Here is a 14,226-nt window from a genome sequence, read left to right on the forward strand (position 1 = left end):
CACTGCCAGTGACCAGGCTCGGGGTCACCCCTTGGAGTCACTCTTTCCCTTTGTGCCCCACTTGGCTGCTGCAGCCTCACTTTGCAGGTGCTGGGCATGGAATCCTTGCCGTGCACAGGAGACGGAATGGAACCGGAGCCTGGTGACCTTTGAAACATGGGAACTTTATTCAGCAGCTAAGAAAATGTCCTTTTTTGTGCAGGTGGAGGGCCGTGGGCAGGACCGAGCAGGCCGCTGACGCTGAGGCTGCCCTTGGCTCAGCAGGCAGAGCCCCTGCAGGAGGTGGCCGTGGTGCACTGCAGCCTGCACTGGATCCTGTCCATCCTGCTGCTCAGCCCTTCCCACAGGTTCTGCACCAGCTCCTGCAACCAGGTGAAGAATTGCACCAACTTCTGCGGTAGAAGGGTGTTGGAGCTGAAGCCGCCTGATGGGGTTGCTGTTGGCCTCGGCGTCTGCAAGGGGGTTGATGGGAAGGCCGGCCCTGGCGTCGGAGCAGCCGTTACTTCTGGGCTCAGCCCCATCTGTTCCAGGATCCAGCTGTAAAAGTGCTGAGTGGAGGTGTAGATTCCAGGCCGGTTTGCTCTCGTGCAGCCTGTCCCCCAGCTGGTCACCCCAACGAGCCAGAAGTAGTCAGCAGTGCTGTCTCTGCAGACGAGAGGACCGCCGCTGTCCCCCTGCAGCGGAGGAGAGAGAGTCAGGGTGGTGGCGGGTGGCCGCTGGCAGCGTTAGGGCGGGCTCCTTCTCTCTGCCAGCACCCCCAGAGCTGTGTCCCCAGCACAGAGGCTCTGCTCAGGTGCTGGGGCCGACAGGACCTTGTCTGGGAGGGGGTGGTGGGCCCGCGGGGTGGGGCTGGCGCTCATCTCCGCACAGCGACGCTGGCCGGGTGCGAGAGGGATGTTCCAGGGCTGGGAGCCGGACCTCGGGGCTGCCAGGAGCGCTGGGTGGGCTTTCTGGGCAGAGTCCCGGGCCTCTGGGGCAAGTGGGGCCAGGGGCAAGGACCTGCAGCTGGGGAAGGGGCGGTGAGCCCCGCCAGCGGCGGGGACCCAGCGGCGGGAAGGCGACTGGCCAGGCACAGCCCGTGCCGGGGGGTGTCTGGGCGGCTGTAGGGGGCTGCCGGTGCCGCTGGGCGCTGCCTTGTCGCAGGCTCCTACCTGGCAGGTGTCGATGCCGCCCTGCGCGGAGACAGCGCACAGGCTGTGGGGGTGGAGGGCCCCTGCGTACCACCGGCTGGCGTTGCAGACGTTGAGGTCGATGAGGCGGACCTCGGACTCCTGCAGGACATCCGTTGTTCTTGCAGCTGTGAGCACAGAAAGGAATTAATGCCCGGCAGCTCCTGGCCAGGTGTCCTGCCCTGTCTGGGGGAGCCCCTCCCTGCCCTGGGCCTTGGCTTTGCCCCGGCGTTGCCCTGCTCTCTCGCCGCGGGCCCTGGGCCAGGCCCCTCTCTCCACGGGCACACGTCCCCGCAGGCGGGCTCTGGCTCTCGCCTCCGCTGTCAGGAAGCCCAGCCCGCCTCCCCCGCGTGCCCAGCTCGCGCTCGGGACCCGAGCGCTCTTTGGGAACTCACCGCTCGCCGTCGAGGCCCTCCAGCCGCTGACGTAGCAGGGCGTCAGCTCGGACACGTTCAGCGAGACGTCGGGCACGCAGGCGAGCTGGACGGAGCGGCTGCACTGCACAGGCTGGTCCAACTCCAGCAGCGCAACGTCCTGCCTGTGCGGGATGTTCCTATAGTCCGCGTGAACCAGAAGCCGCTTGATATTCCGCACTTGGGCCTCCGGGCCCAGCTGGGTCAAGCGGGTGGCCCCGACCACCACGCGCCACATGGTGACGTTCCTGGAAGGCAGATGGGGAGAGGGCTCAGAGGGAGCCCAGACACGTGCTGCCGCAGCCCAGCAGCTCCCTGCCCTCTGCTTCACACGGGGCAGAGGAAAGCAGCGCTACGGAGGCTCAGACTGCCCCTGCGTGCCTCGGGCTTGAGGCGTGTCGAGCTGGAGGCCGGAGGAAGCCGGGGCAGGAGCCCAGCTCTCTCCTGAGCAGCCTCTCAGCCGGGCTCTGCAGTGCCCAGGCACCGGCCGTACGGCAAGGCGAGGGCACGGGAGCAGCCCGCGGTGATGCGGACGGGGCGCCCACGAGTGCCGGGGGATATCCCCGTGCCTGGCCCTCCTTACCTGGCCTCGAGGAAGCAGTGGGCTGCTGTCAGGACCCACTGTGGGCTTATGAGGGACCCTCCACACACATGTCCCGTGCCTGCTGCCCAGGGATCCTGGATGCTGACGATCCAGGGCTGGGACCCTGCCAGGGCGTCTTTTCCCCCGAGCACAGGCGAGGTGCCGTCGTCAGCAGCCACATTCCGGAGCCCGCAGGTCCCTCTGCAACCAAAAATCTCATCAGCATCCTGCTCGACAGCTGGCGGCTGTCCCGGCTGAAGGTCAGCCCTCTGCCCTCCCCACGGGGCGCTGCACGCACAGCGAGGCCGGGGAGCCCCGGGGGGCGGGTGGGCGGCCACCCCCGTTTCTGCTGTAGCTCCGCAGGCCAGTTGTGCCAGCAGCCCGGGTGCTGCCAGGAGCCGAGGCTCCCGCGTGGGGCTGGGGAAGCCGTGCTGTGGCCACGGGGGGCCAGCGGGGACCCTCCAGGGAACCCCAGCAGGCTGCCCAAGCTCCCTGCCAGAGCTTCGGCCACTTACCCACAGCTGTCCCAGGTGCCCTGCGCAGGCCGGCACAGGGCCAGCACGATGAGGAGACGGAGCAGATCCATCACTGCCAGTGCCATGTGCCAGCTGCCAGAGCTGAGGGGTGTCACCACCAGCGCAGCAGCCGACAGAGTGCCCACAGGGCTCGCGGTGCCCACGGTGCCCTTGGCAACGAGGCTGATGTCACAGGGTTGCTGGGTCCGGGGCCGGGCACAGTGGTCTCCTGGGGCGGGGGGGACAACACGGGGGTTTCCAAGCACGAGGGGAGGCAGACGCTGGGATCAGACACCCCCGCACTCCCCGCTCAGTGCTCCCTGAGAGCTCCCTGCTGTGGGCTCACGGTTACAGTTCAAGCTGACTCTTTTTTCACAGATGTTCAGTTTCCACATGAACATCATGCTACTATGTGAAAAGGCAAGAAAAAGCTTCCGCAAGGTCTTACTACAAGATAAGGCACTACAAGGGATATGAACATCTCTCCCAGCCCTCACACAGAATTGAGGTGTTTCAGTAATTATCAGGATCCGTTCCTCTCTCTAGAGCTTCCCTGCAAGCAAGCAGAACTAGACGCCATCTCTGCACCAAATGAAGGAATTAATGACAAAGACTCCTCAGCATGGTAAGAGACAGCACATCGCGGGTATCAGGATCAGGCTTTAGTGCCCAAAGCCAGTCTCACAGCCATGTTCGAGCCAGAGCGGAACTAGAACAAATACCAGGGCTACACAACACCAGCTGTCCAAGCTGTCCCCACCCCCACCCCAAATAAAACTCAACAGCGCAAAGATTAAAACGGTTAATGCTCTTCCTCCATCAAGAGAAAAAGCTATTGAAAGCTATTCCTACACAAAATACAACACATTCCTCTGTAGATACTTCCATCCAGGTCAGAGAAAACCCATTTTAAACATTAACAAGTTACACCTCTGCAGCACTTCCTGGAAAATAAATATTACCTCTAAAATGAAGACAGTATCGTAATTTAGAAAAAAAAAAAAAAAAAAAAAAGCCAACATACAGGAGGCATATCCCACCGAATTTGGGCAATACCTTCCTGGCAACTATTTCTGACCCAACACCTCCCACAAAAGGTTTTTTCCTGCCTCAGCTGTCAGCTAGCAGAGATCACTGTTCCTCTCATTTAAGACTCTTCCTCCTGAACAAGTGCACTTTGCACTCCACTTCCTTCCCCAAAAGGAAACACCTTAATGGTAAACTGCAGTGGCAAAGAATTCCACGTGTGTAATACCTCTGGAGGAACCAGAGGTCAAATCAAACCTTTACAGAACCAAAATATCAGGGCTGCCTCTAGGAGATGCAGACACTTCAGAGGGACACTCAGACTCACCACCTTCGCCTTCCCCTTCCAGTGGGACCCCAAGAAATCGAAGAAACCCGCCATCCATATGCCAGGTGCTTACCCAAACGCCAGCACACACAGACCTTCCTAAGCAGAGCCTTTGCTTGTGGTTTGCTATCAAGCATCTAAGGTGCTGTCTGCACTTCCACGGCAGCGAATATCCCCAACATGCTGTCGCTGTGTCTGATGGCTGCCGGTGGAATCAAGGGAGGCTCCTCTTCTGAGGTCAGGGGAGATGGTGATAGGGGCAAAAATGAGTGAAGAGGAAAGGCCAGGGCTGGATTTGGACACAGCTGGGACAAATACACAGTGGACAAGCAAAAAAGGCCTCAACACCCTCTGCTATCACCTCACTAGTTACTAGACGCTGAAGGCTGCACCCCACTCCCCCAGGGCAGAAGAGCAGAGTCCTTCAGCTGATGGGCTCCGGTGAGCCAAGGAGAGAACAGCTGGAAATAACACTGCCAAGGGATGGGAACTGGCTGCCAATTCAAACACCATTTTCATTCATTAATCTCCAACAGCTAAGGACAAAAAACAAAATCGACAGGATTCTAGACTAAGCACTCCTATCCTGGGGCTGTTTTTCAGCCGGCTCAGAGAGAATGAGCTGATCAGAGACACACACTTCTTTGAGAGCAGCCAGATTAGTGCGGCTTCAGCAAGCCTGCAGCTAGTTCCCATTAACTGACCTGGTTTAGAAGCTGCTAACACCGCCACTACCCTTAGCTTCAAGTTGAAGAGAAACCCGTCCACCTCCTGAGGATACCACACCTGCCCTACCAGCCAGGGCAAGTTTCTCTCCAGTGTTTCGGTGGAGCTGTCCCAGGGAGGAGCTGTGACTCATTTCCCATTAAGGACACAAGCCGTGTTCCAGGTTCCCTGGGAAAGCAGCAGAGCAGAGGTACCATTTGCCTGGCTCACCATACAGCGCCCAGGTGAAATCCTACCAGGTGACTGCAGGGAAGCCAGGAGCCCGCTGCAGCTGGCCACAGGAAGAGCCACGAGCCAGCAGCAGCGAGCCAGCCGAGAAAGAACAGAGCAACTCCACAGTGCCAGGGTCACGCCCGCCAAGGCCAGCTTAGTGCTCAGCAGCAACAGTCCGGGCCCACTTCAGAGGGAATGGTTTCTGCATTCACATTCCCCAGTAGCTTGTTAGGTTCCCAGCACTCGGTGGAATTATGTCCCTGCAGGAAACTGATGACATTCAAAGATAAAGGAGAAAAACAAAGCCACAAACAAACAGCTAAAAAACCCCTTCAACCCCCATTGGTTTAAATCCATCCCTCTGAAATCTGGTTTGAGCCACCTCACCTTCTGCCCTTCACTGTTACCTCTTACCATACACCTGCCCACATAATGCGACAGATCAGTAAATCTTGAGAACATTTACTACAAAATGCGGCTTCCCAGTACTCAATTTCAGGTTATTGTTAGCTGATATTCTTCAGGGCCTATGTGCATAGATACGAATTATTGCTGACAAAAATCTCTCTGGTGAAACAGGGTACATTACACAGATACGAGCCTCCACATTTGTAAGAAAAATCCCAAGTTTGAAGAAAATCATTGTGATAAATTTTTCTTTGTTCTGGGGATAACATTTCAATGCCACACCAATATTTTCTCTGCAGCACTTTCACCTTTCAGTCAGATTTTGTATGTTGATGCAGAAAGGTTCAGGTACAGTAGCTGGTACAGAACTTTTCACGCATATACAAAAATTGCCTCAAAACTGCCTTCAAAAATCTGCTTAAAGGTTCACTCTCCTTTACTCATTACATTTTCACATTCTACCAAGAGCCAGGAAACGCTTTGTCAAATAAAATACACAAATCCTTCTGGACAAAGTCTTTCTTCTTAATGGCTTGCAACACAATTCATCTGAGAAAAAGCTACAAGGCAAGAAAACAACAGACCAAAATATCAGACTTTTTCCATTCCCGTCGCCACACTGCTGTTTGTCAGCATTGCTGTATGACTCCAGCAACACACTCCCTCATAAATATCAGCCCCTCAGGGACACCCCACGTAGTAGAAGAACTATCTCCAAACACACACAGACAACCAACAGTGCCGGAAGTTCAGCTGATGGATGGGACGGGTGTTAAAGCCCAGATCTGAGCGTATCATCTTCCCCAAACCCCTGAGATACAGAGTTCAGCCTGTGACACAGGCATCCTCAAAATATTTGCCTGTGGTAAGAGTAATGTGCATCCCTCTGTGGATAAGAGCTGAACCTGTAAAGCCAGGAGTTGTGTTCTCCCCCTCAGAAAACCTCCAAGCTATCTCGCCAGTACAGAAACTCTCCGTACTTCACTACAACTCGCATTCACCTACACAGTTACAGGTGCCAGCGTACAGCCAGGACAGGCAGACACGCACACCCAGCTGTACACATCACAGGGCACACAACTGCAGGAGGAGAATAACAGCAGAGAAACTGCAGACAGAGATCATAAGCTTTCTTACATCACTCCATACACTGCAAAAGGACGCAAGTTTCTGGGTGCACTGGAAACCAGTCTAAATCCAGACTGCTGTCTGTCCTCCCGCCTCTCCCCTCCACAGCTGTGTCTGTCACTCTGCTTCTCCCCGGCACCCCCGGCAGCGTTAGGAGCCTGCACATACTCCAACAGTCGGGAGATGGATCTGCCTCAGCTCAGCACTCAGACTCTGAGCACAAGGAGAAACATCACGTTCAACTGCCACAGAACCACCCTAGGAAAATACAGTTTAAGTGAGAAGGATCTGATCTGAATAAGGTACAGGATTTGCCTCGGGGATATTGAGAGAAACCATCTCCTCCTCCTCTCTCCTCACAACATGTTCTTTCTTCTTCCCTTGGGGCAATTTCTGACCACAGAGCGACAGGATCAGACACTTGAACTGACTTATGCAGCCAAAAACTGACACAGCAAAGACGTAAATTGAAAAGAGCAGCCTAAACAACTCACAGGAATTGTGCACTGAGCAGAAAGCTCCTTAGCCCACTCTGAATAGACAGGAAGAGTTGGTAAGGGGGGAAAACAGGACAAGATTGTCACCTTCTACGGAGAAGGGACAGGCATTTACAAGCAAATAGCCCCTGTGGCACGCAGCAGCCGAACAGGGAGAAGAAACAACGACAGCAAAGTCCATAGCGAGTACATAGACAACTTCTTTTAGCCAGGAAGAAGCATTTAGACTGACGAATTTTAGAAGTTCATCAAACACACGCTCTCCCATGAGCATTTTCTAAAACACATCCCCCTACCATTAACTCTACAGGCAAGATCAAAATACAAGATGCACAGACTATGACACAGGAAAGCACACAGCCTATGGGTTTATAGAAAGCACATCTGCATAAAATCAGTGACACCCTCTAACAGACGACAGGTGCTCAGGTATCCATCCATATCACAGAGAATATTTATTCATTTAGAACACACCAGCAATTTATAAAACTCAGCAGACAAACCCAAAACACCCCCCCACCCCACAGGACTCCAAGAACACAGGTTTCACTTTTTCAAGATGCTATCTGGGTAACACACGTGCACACCGAAACAGGAGCCCCAACTAACAATATTGAATTGGTTATTGGGCATTTCTGTAACCCAGGCACCACACCGAACTGGTTTAAAGTGAACAGAATACACCCAGCAGAGGAAAGCTGATGCAGAGAAATGATTACTCGTTCTGAGATTTATTTACTTACAGCAAACTGCTTAGCAACTTATTTACTTACTTAGAGCAACTTAGAGTATTTCTGAATATTGCTAACAATCCTGCTTGCCCAGACCGCTCTGTGGAATGTTACCAAGGACTGCTGTGTTCATCAAAACAAAGCAGTTCACTGTGAAAATCCACCAACAACCGCAGCGTTCAACAAAATATCATGGTTTTGTCCTTGGGGAACAGTTGTGCCCTAACTAGTCGGCTCTTGGTGACGAGTAAAGATAGCATGTATGGACGGGAGAAGTTCCATTGGTTCTCTTAGATAAGGCAGAAAGAATAAACCAGCTGGCAAACACTCTTGTTATTCCAGAAATTGGCCAGGAGAATCTGCACATGCTCCGGGGAAAAGCACAAGGTGAGAAAGACTCTGAGCCTTCCTCCCAAAGCGCCCCCCCCGCAGACGCCCCCCCGGAGGCAATGGGCAGGGGCAAAGAGAACATCCACTGCTGACACCAGCCTCTAGAACTAACCCAGCCTCACGCCTGCACATGGGTGTTTGTGTGATGGAACCCAACGAATACGGATATCCACACTCGGTGAGGCTGGGGTAAAATGTGCGGGGGGGGCGCAAGGTGTGTGGAGGAACCCCCTGGCACCCCGGCCGGAGTACACATACTGCTGTATCACTCTATTCCAGTCTAGAGTCTGTTTTCCACAAGTCAAAGCATCACCTTGAATCAAACTCTTCCCAAATTCTACACACTCCGAAACACACTCGGTTTTAATCACTGCTACACATAATATTGTGGAAACGATGTAGGTGGAACGCAGCAGTCACATCTTAGAAAGAATTTTACATCAGTAACAACTGGCAAAAACCAAGAGAACCTTGTTTTCTAGGAAAATATATGACTCACAGAGTAGCCAACACAAACTGTCTCCTCAGTTCTGTCCTGCAACAACCACTCTCAAGTATCTTCAGAAAGGTAATACCGGAAAATAGAATTCAGAAACTCGAGCAAAGGAGCAGAAACACTATTGAATTATTGCTCTCATAGCGCTTCAGAACTGAACCTTCTCCAGAAATATTTTTTTTTCCTCTATTTGAGCGCTAGTCACTATAACAACTCACAACCTGACCATCTCACTTCAACCATCACTAACAGCCCTTGTTTCTCAGGAACCAGCGGCCTTTTCTCTTCAATCGTTTACGTGATTGAAGCCATCAAGATAAGCTTGATCGGTCTTCATTGCCATTTAATATTACAACTGCACCCGAGGAAAAATTTCTGTGCTTGAAAACCTGTTCATTTCTGCCTAAAAGTTGTCAGCGATTTAAAGAAAGGTATCACCTCTCCACTAAGAACCTTCCATCCCATCTGTAGGCAAACACAGCCAGCCTTGCAAAACCACAGCATGCAGCACAAACAGATTTTTAAAAGAACTGGCTAATTAGCCATCTCAACTTGGGAAAAATAAAGGCCACAAACAGATAATATCAACTTGAGAAAAAAGCTCAGGAAGCAGCAACAAACAGTTTTCCTGATTCTACGATCACAGTAGTGCTGCGAGGATCGTAAGGTCTTAAAAGCCACAATGAACTTCTGCACATAAAAAGGGCATAGCCAGAGATTTAAAAAAAAAATCTCAAGAAATTTACTTGAAAACTTTTTTTTTTCTTTTTTCTTTATTGGCTTTACCATCACAACTTTTAACAGAAGCATCTGATATTCAACCGCTCACCTTGAAAATCTCTTGTTCCAAGTTCTCCTTCCCAGACAACGTCTCCAGGAAGTTGCAGTAGAACTCCATTTGTACTGTCTTGCCTTCAGTGAGGAGCACCCCGGTGTCCCTCAGGACATCTCCCCCTTCCCCAGGCAGTAAGACAGGAGGGACATGGTGCCCTGGATGCAGCCCTCCGCTTGCTGCCGGGACACCGAGGCGGCTGCGGCCACCTTGGAGTATTTGAGGGGCTCCAGCTCCTTGTTGCCTGAAAAAAAACACGAGAGGGTTGGAGACGTTCAGCCAGTGGCCCTTCCACAGGCGCTTCCCTAGACAAAACAATCGTTGCCTCACCCAGAAAGACAAAAACCCCAAATTTTTGGCTCTGCTCCGCAGAGGGGGAGTCACTTCCGAGGAGTTCTCAGCCCCAGGGAAGGGACACGATGACCGCGGAGCCAACTGGGGCTTAATCCGCCCTCTTACCGGGCAGGTAGGCCTTGCTGTCCGTCAGGCTGCGGAACATGACGGGGTTTCTGGCCAGGCAAAAGACCTGTGGATAGTCACGGCCTCCTCTGCAACATGGATCTGTCTGGAGACAGCGTCGAAGCAGCCGAGGAGGGCGGGAATTCGGACACCCTGGAACAGAAGAGAAGGAGGGACCGAAGGGTGAGGACGGGAGAGGGAAGAGCTGGAGCTGGCCCTGAGCAGGGATGGTGCTTTGGATGGATCCTGCCCGCTCCCGCCTGGGGAGGAGACGCTGAGTCCTCCCCCTCTGAAGAAGTTCTTAGCCTGCTTCTTGTATAGTCCCGACCCAAGGCTGGCTTAAAACCCAGCCAAGCTAATCCTATGGAGGCAGTTTTAACAAAGGAGGGGGAATTGACTAAACACAGGGGGTTTGCTACATTAAGACAACTGAGGACATAGAAACTGCTCACTCTACCTAAGCTTTTCATTAGAACATCTTGAAGTCTTTCCCAGATTTGGGTGAGATTACATTGTGTGGAAGAAAGATGAAGATGACCACCCTGACACTGAAGCAAGGATTGGAACCAGAAGAGAGGAATTTCTGAGACAGGGGATGGTAGTGAACTTTAATCACAGAATCACAGGGTCATCTCATTTGGAAAAGCCCTTGCAGCTCCTCCAGCCCAACCATGAACCTCACCCTGACCGTTCCCAACGCCACCAGATCCCTCAGCGCTGGGTCAACCCGACTCTTCAACCCCTCCAGGGATCCCGGGGACTCCCCCCCTGCCCTGGGCAGCCCATTCCAACGCCCAGCAGCCCCTTCTGCAAAGAAATCCTTCCTCAGAGCCAGCCTGACCCTGCCCTGGGCAGCTTGAGGCCATTCCCTCTGGGCCTGGCGCTGGGTCCTTGACTCAAGAAGCTTAAACCCAGCACTCTGCTCCCTCCTGGCAGGGAGTTGCAGAGGGCCAGGAGGTCTCCCCTCAGCCTCCTCTTCTCCAGACTGAACCCCCCCAGTTCCCTCAGCCGATCCCCAGCAGACCTGTGCTCCAGACCCTGCACCAGCTCCGCTGCCCTTCTCTGGACACCCCCGAGTCATTCAAGGGCCTTTTTGGGGTGAGGGGCCCAAAACTGAACCCAGCAATCGAGGGGCGGCCTCACCAGGGCTCAGAGCCCTTCCCCGTCCCCGCTCCCTGCTGCACAGTTCATTTGCAGCCGCTCACCCAAACGCCCTCGCTCCACCACGGTCCCTGCACCCCCGCTCTGGACGCAGCGCCGGGCGGTACAAATCCTCTCGCCGTGCAAAGTCTGAATTGCTTAAGGCAGCGCTTCGTGGCGGTGAACCGCCACCTGGCGGACCTGCGGGAAGAGCAACGCTGTGACACGCCCGACAAGTAGCGCCTGGAAAAAAACACCCCCCCGGCCCCCCTGAAAACCCCTCAACAAACCCCAACGCACCCCCCACCGCCTCACACCCCTCCCCAGGGCCCTGCCCCCATACCCCCCCCGCCCGCCCGAAGAATAACGACACGAACAGACCTTATTTCCTGCGGGGCCGGGCCAGCCAGCGCTCCACGCGCCTTCTCCTGCGCTCTCCAAAGGGTGTTTCCGCGCCGCACGGGCCGCGCCCGCAGGGCCCGGCACCGGCCCCTCCCGGCGCACGCAGCCTCCGCGGGTCAAGGAGGAAGAGCAAGGGTTGATTTCGGAGCGGGAGCGCGGCCGCACGGCCCTGCCCGGGGCTGGCGCCGGCCCCGGCTTCTCCTCAGAGCCGCGGCTTCCGGCGGGGTCCTGCCCTGCCCGGGGCGTCCCTCTGACCGCCGGCTGCCGCCCGCCCGCCCGCCCGCGGCACCGCCGCAGCGCGCCGGCGCGGGTCAGGCGCTGGGACGGGCACCTGTCGCGGGGTCCTTGCCGGAGCTCCCCCGGCCCCGCCCCGCCCCGGGACGCTCTTGCCGCCGGCGGCGGCGCGTGCAGGTACCGCGCGGCGCGGGAAGGGCCCGGCCGGGGCCGCCGGCGCCTGGGCCCGGGGAGGGGGGCGGGGGGGCTTCGGGCCCGGCCGCTCGTCCCGGCGGGGCGGGGGAGCCGGCAGCGGGGCTGAGCGGGCGGGCGGGTGCCGGGGGAAGAACCGGCGGGGGCTCCCGGGGGAGCCGGTGCCTCCTGCGCGGGCCCTGAGCTCGGGGCGTGCGGCCTCGGCCGCGGCGGGGGAGGCAACGCCGCCAGACCTGTCTCGGGCTCGGCTGGGCTGTTGAAGGCGGAGCAGCGAGGGGGATCTCCGTCCTGCGGGGCTGTCTGTCCGTTTGGGGTTTGCAGCCGCCCTCTCCCGGCGGTTTCCTTCGGCGGGTTCGCGTGCTCCTTAACGCGCCGTGAGCGGCCGCGGCTTTGCACGGCCCTGCCACAGTTTCTGGCAGCGCTGCCGGTCTCCTGCAGTGTTCTTGGGCGGGCACACGGCTGGCGGTGCGGGTGCTGCTGGTTTTGTTGCTGGTTGGGCGTGTGGGGGCTGTTTTTTTCAGGGGAGGGTGATAAGGAGCAGGCTTGAGCTGAGACTGGTTTTTGCTCGCACTCTGTACTGCCCTAGCGAGCCCCAGAAACGTGGCCTGACGTGCCACAAACGGTCTTTCCCGGGGAGAACCGAGGGATTTCTCGATGGCCGTGTGCTGCGTGGGACACCGGCCATAAGCCGGGTGGCAGGTGGCCACGGGGTTCCCAGGAAGGTTAATGATGAGAGCTCCCCGGTTTCTGGCAGTGAATCCCTTTGTTCTGCGGCTGATCCTCCGTGAGCCGAAGGGTAAGAGGGATATACGGGGCTAAACCTCAGGCTGATGCAGAACAGTCCTAAAGGCCGTGTCCAGCCTGCAGAAAGCAGCTTGACTGCCCGGCGGCTTTGGTTGTTTTCTTTAACGGAAAACAGCAGTGCTCGGCCTGATCTTTTAGGGTCTTTTCCCAAACGTTTTCCTACTGTATTCTATTCTTTACTCCTTGCTGTTCTGTAAGGACACTGTGTGACTGGAACTTTGAGACAAAAGCCGCCTTAATGGCAGAGTCCAACCCACGTGAAGCTCAGAGGTGAGCTGTGCGCTTATTTTGCATCATCCGCGCAGGACTTGGTTCCTGCTTTGAGATCTCCCTGCCTTCACTCTGCTGAACTGCGCTTTGCGTTTCAGTAGCAGCTGCTGTCTGTAATTGTGTCTCTCTCGTTGCACAGGATTCCTGGCTGTATCAGACCGGCTGCCTGAAATAAACGTGGACTGGCAGGGTCGGTGGCTTTGTGACCATCAGGCGCCTTCTGGAGGAGGCGGTGGGGGAGCAGAGAAGGTATTAGGTGGCTGCTTTTGTTTGTTCAAAGCTCCACGGAGGTGATTTTTTCTGAAGTGGAAGAATTTGGGGAAAGTAACGTCGTGACTCTTGGGAAATACCGTGTCGAGTGCTCAGAGTGTTTTGGCCTTGGGTTTGGTTCTCTGTTCTGTCCCTACCACTTGTCCCCCAGTCTTGAGCTGCTCTTGGCTTGAGGCCTGACTTTAGGACAGTCTGGGTACTGAAGTAGGTCTGGCCGGTCCCTCCAAGCCTGTGAACTCGGGGTCTGAATTGTTTTTGCCCTTGGGAATTGTCTCTTCTCTAGTATTAGTCCAAACATTACTGTTTTACTGCGTGTTAGTCCCGGGCATAATGGTGTTTGACCTGGCAGCAGGAGGTGGTGTAACCTGGAACAGACTCCACTGACAAATGGATCACGGACCAACAGATTGTTTCTTTCCCGCCTCAGATGGAAACTGGTTGATCTGAAGCTCTTTGTCCTTACTCAGGAAAAGGGTTTGTGTTTTTTTAGGCTCTCTCATTGAAGGTCTAGGCTGTTTCTTGCATTTCTGTTCCTTGAAGAAGGGGAGGGGGTGCCGAAGAGAAGGCTGCGTCCAGAGCTCTCTTTCCTCTCTTGCGGAAGGAACTCCAATGTTAACTGTTTTTCTGATTGACTGTTGTTTTTGATTAAAGTTCACTACCATCCACTGTCTCAGAAATTCCTCTCTTCTGGTTCCAATCCTTGCTTCAGTGTCAGGGTGGTCATCTTCATCTTTCTTCCACACAATGTAATCTCACCCAAATCTGGGAAAGACTTCAAGATGTTCTAATGAAAAGCTTAGGTACAGTGAGCAGTTTCTATGTCCTGAGTTGTTTTAATGTAGCAAACCCCCTGTGTTTAGTCAATTCCCCCTCCTTTGTTAAAACTGCCTCCATAGGATTAGCTTGGCTGGGTTTTAAGCCAGCCTTGGGTCGGGACTATACAAGAAGCAGGCTAAGAACTTCTTCAGAGGGGGAGGACTCAGCGTCTCCTCCCCAGGCG

At 55.1% G+C, this 14,226-nt stretch overlaps 1 protein-coding gene across 1 annotated transcript; it reads right to left on the reverse strand.

The window, feature by feature from the left end:
• Nucleotides 1-179: 179 nt before the first annotated feature.
• LOC141972874 (acrosin-like) lies at nt 180-2,754 on the reverse strand. Its single transcript, XM_074930914.1, has 5 exons — nt 2,681-2,754; nt 2,166-2,366; nt 1,565-1,830; nt 1,152-1,297; nt 180-674 (listed from the first exon to the last, which is right to left on the reverse strand). Exons 1-5 carry the CDS (start codon nt 2,749-2,751, stop codon nt 258-260), a joined length of 1,101 nt encoding a protein of 366 aa, XP_074787015.1. The 5' UTR covers nt 2,752-2,754; the 3' UTR covers nt 180-257.
• Between the last annotated feature and the right edge of the window lie 11,472 nt (nt 2,755-14,226).

This window comes from Athene noctua, chromosome 36 (assembly GCF_965140245.1).
Source record: "Athene noctua chromosome 36, bAthNoc1.hap1.1, whole genome shotgun sequence".
NCBI classification, from domain to species: domain Eukaryota; kingdom Metazoa; phylum Chordata; class Aves; order Strigiformes; family Strigidae; genus Athene; species Athene noctua.

Excerpts from the sequence above, each read along its gene's own strand:
- LOC141972874 (XM_074930914.1), bottom strand. The coding sequence starts at position 2,751 with ATGGATCTGCTCCGTCTCCTCATCGTGCTGGCCCTGTGCCGGCCTGCG. Across the intron at positions 1,831-2,165 it reads CACTGCTTCCTCGAGGCCAG|GAACGTCACCATGTGGCGCG; the intron begins GTAAGGAGGGCC and ends TCTGCCTTCCAG. Across the intron at positions 1,298-1,564 it reads GAGGGCCTCGACGGCGAGCG|CTGCAAGAACAACGGATGTC; the intron begins GTGAGTTCCCAA and ends CTGTGCTCACAG.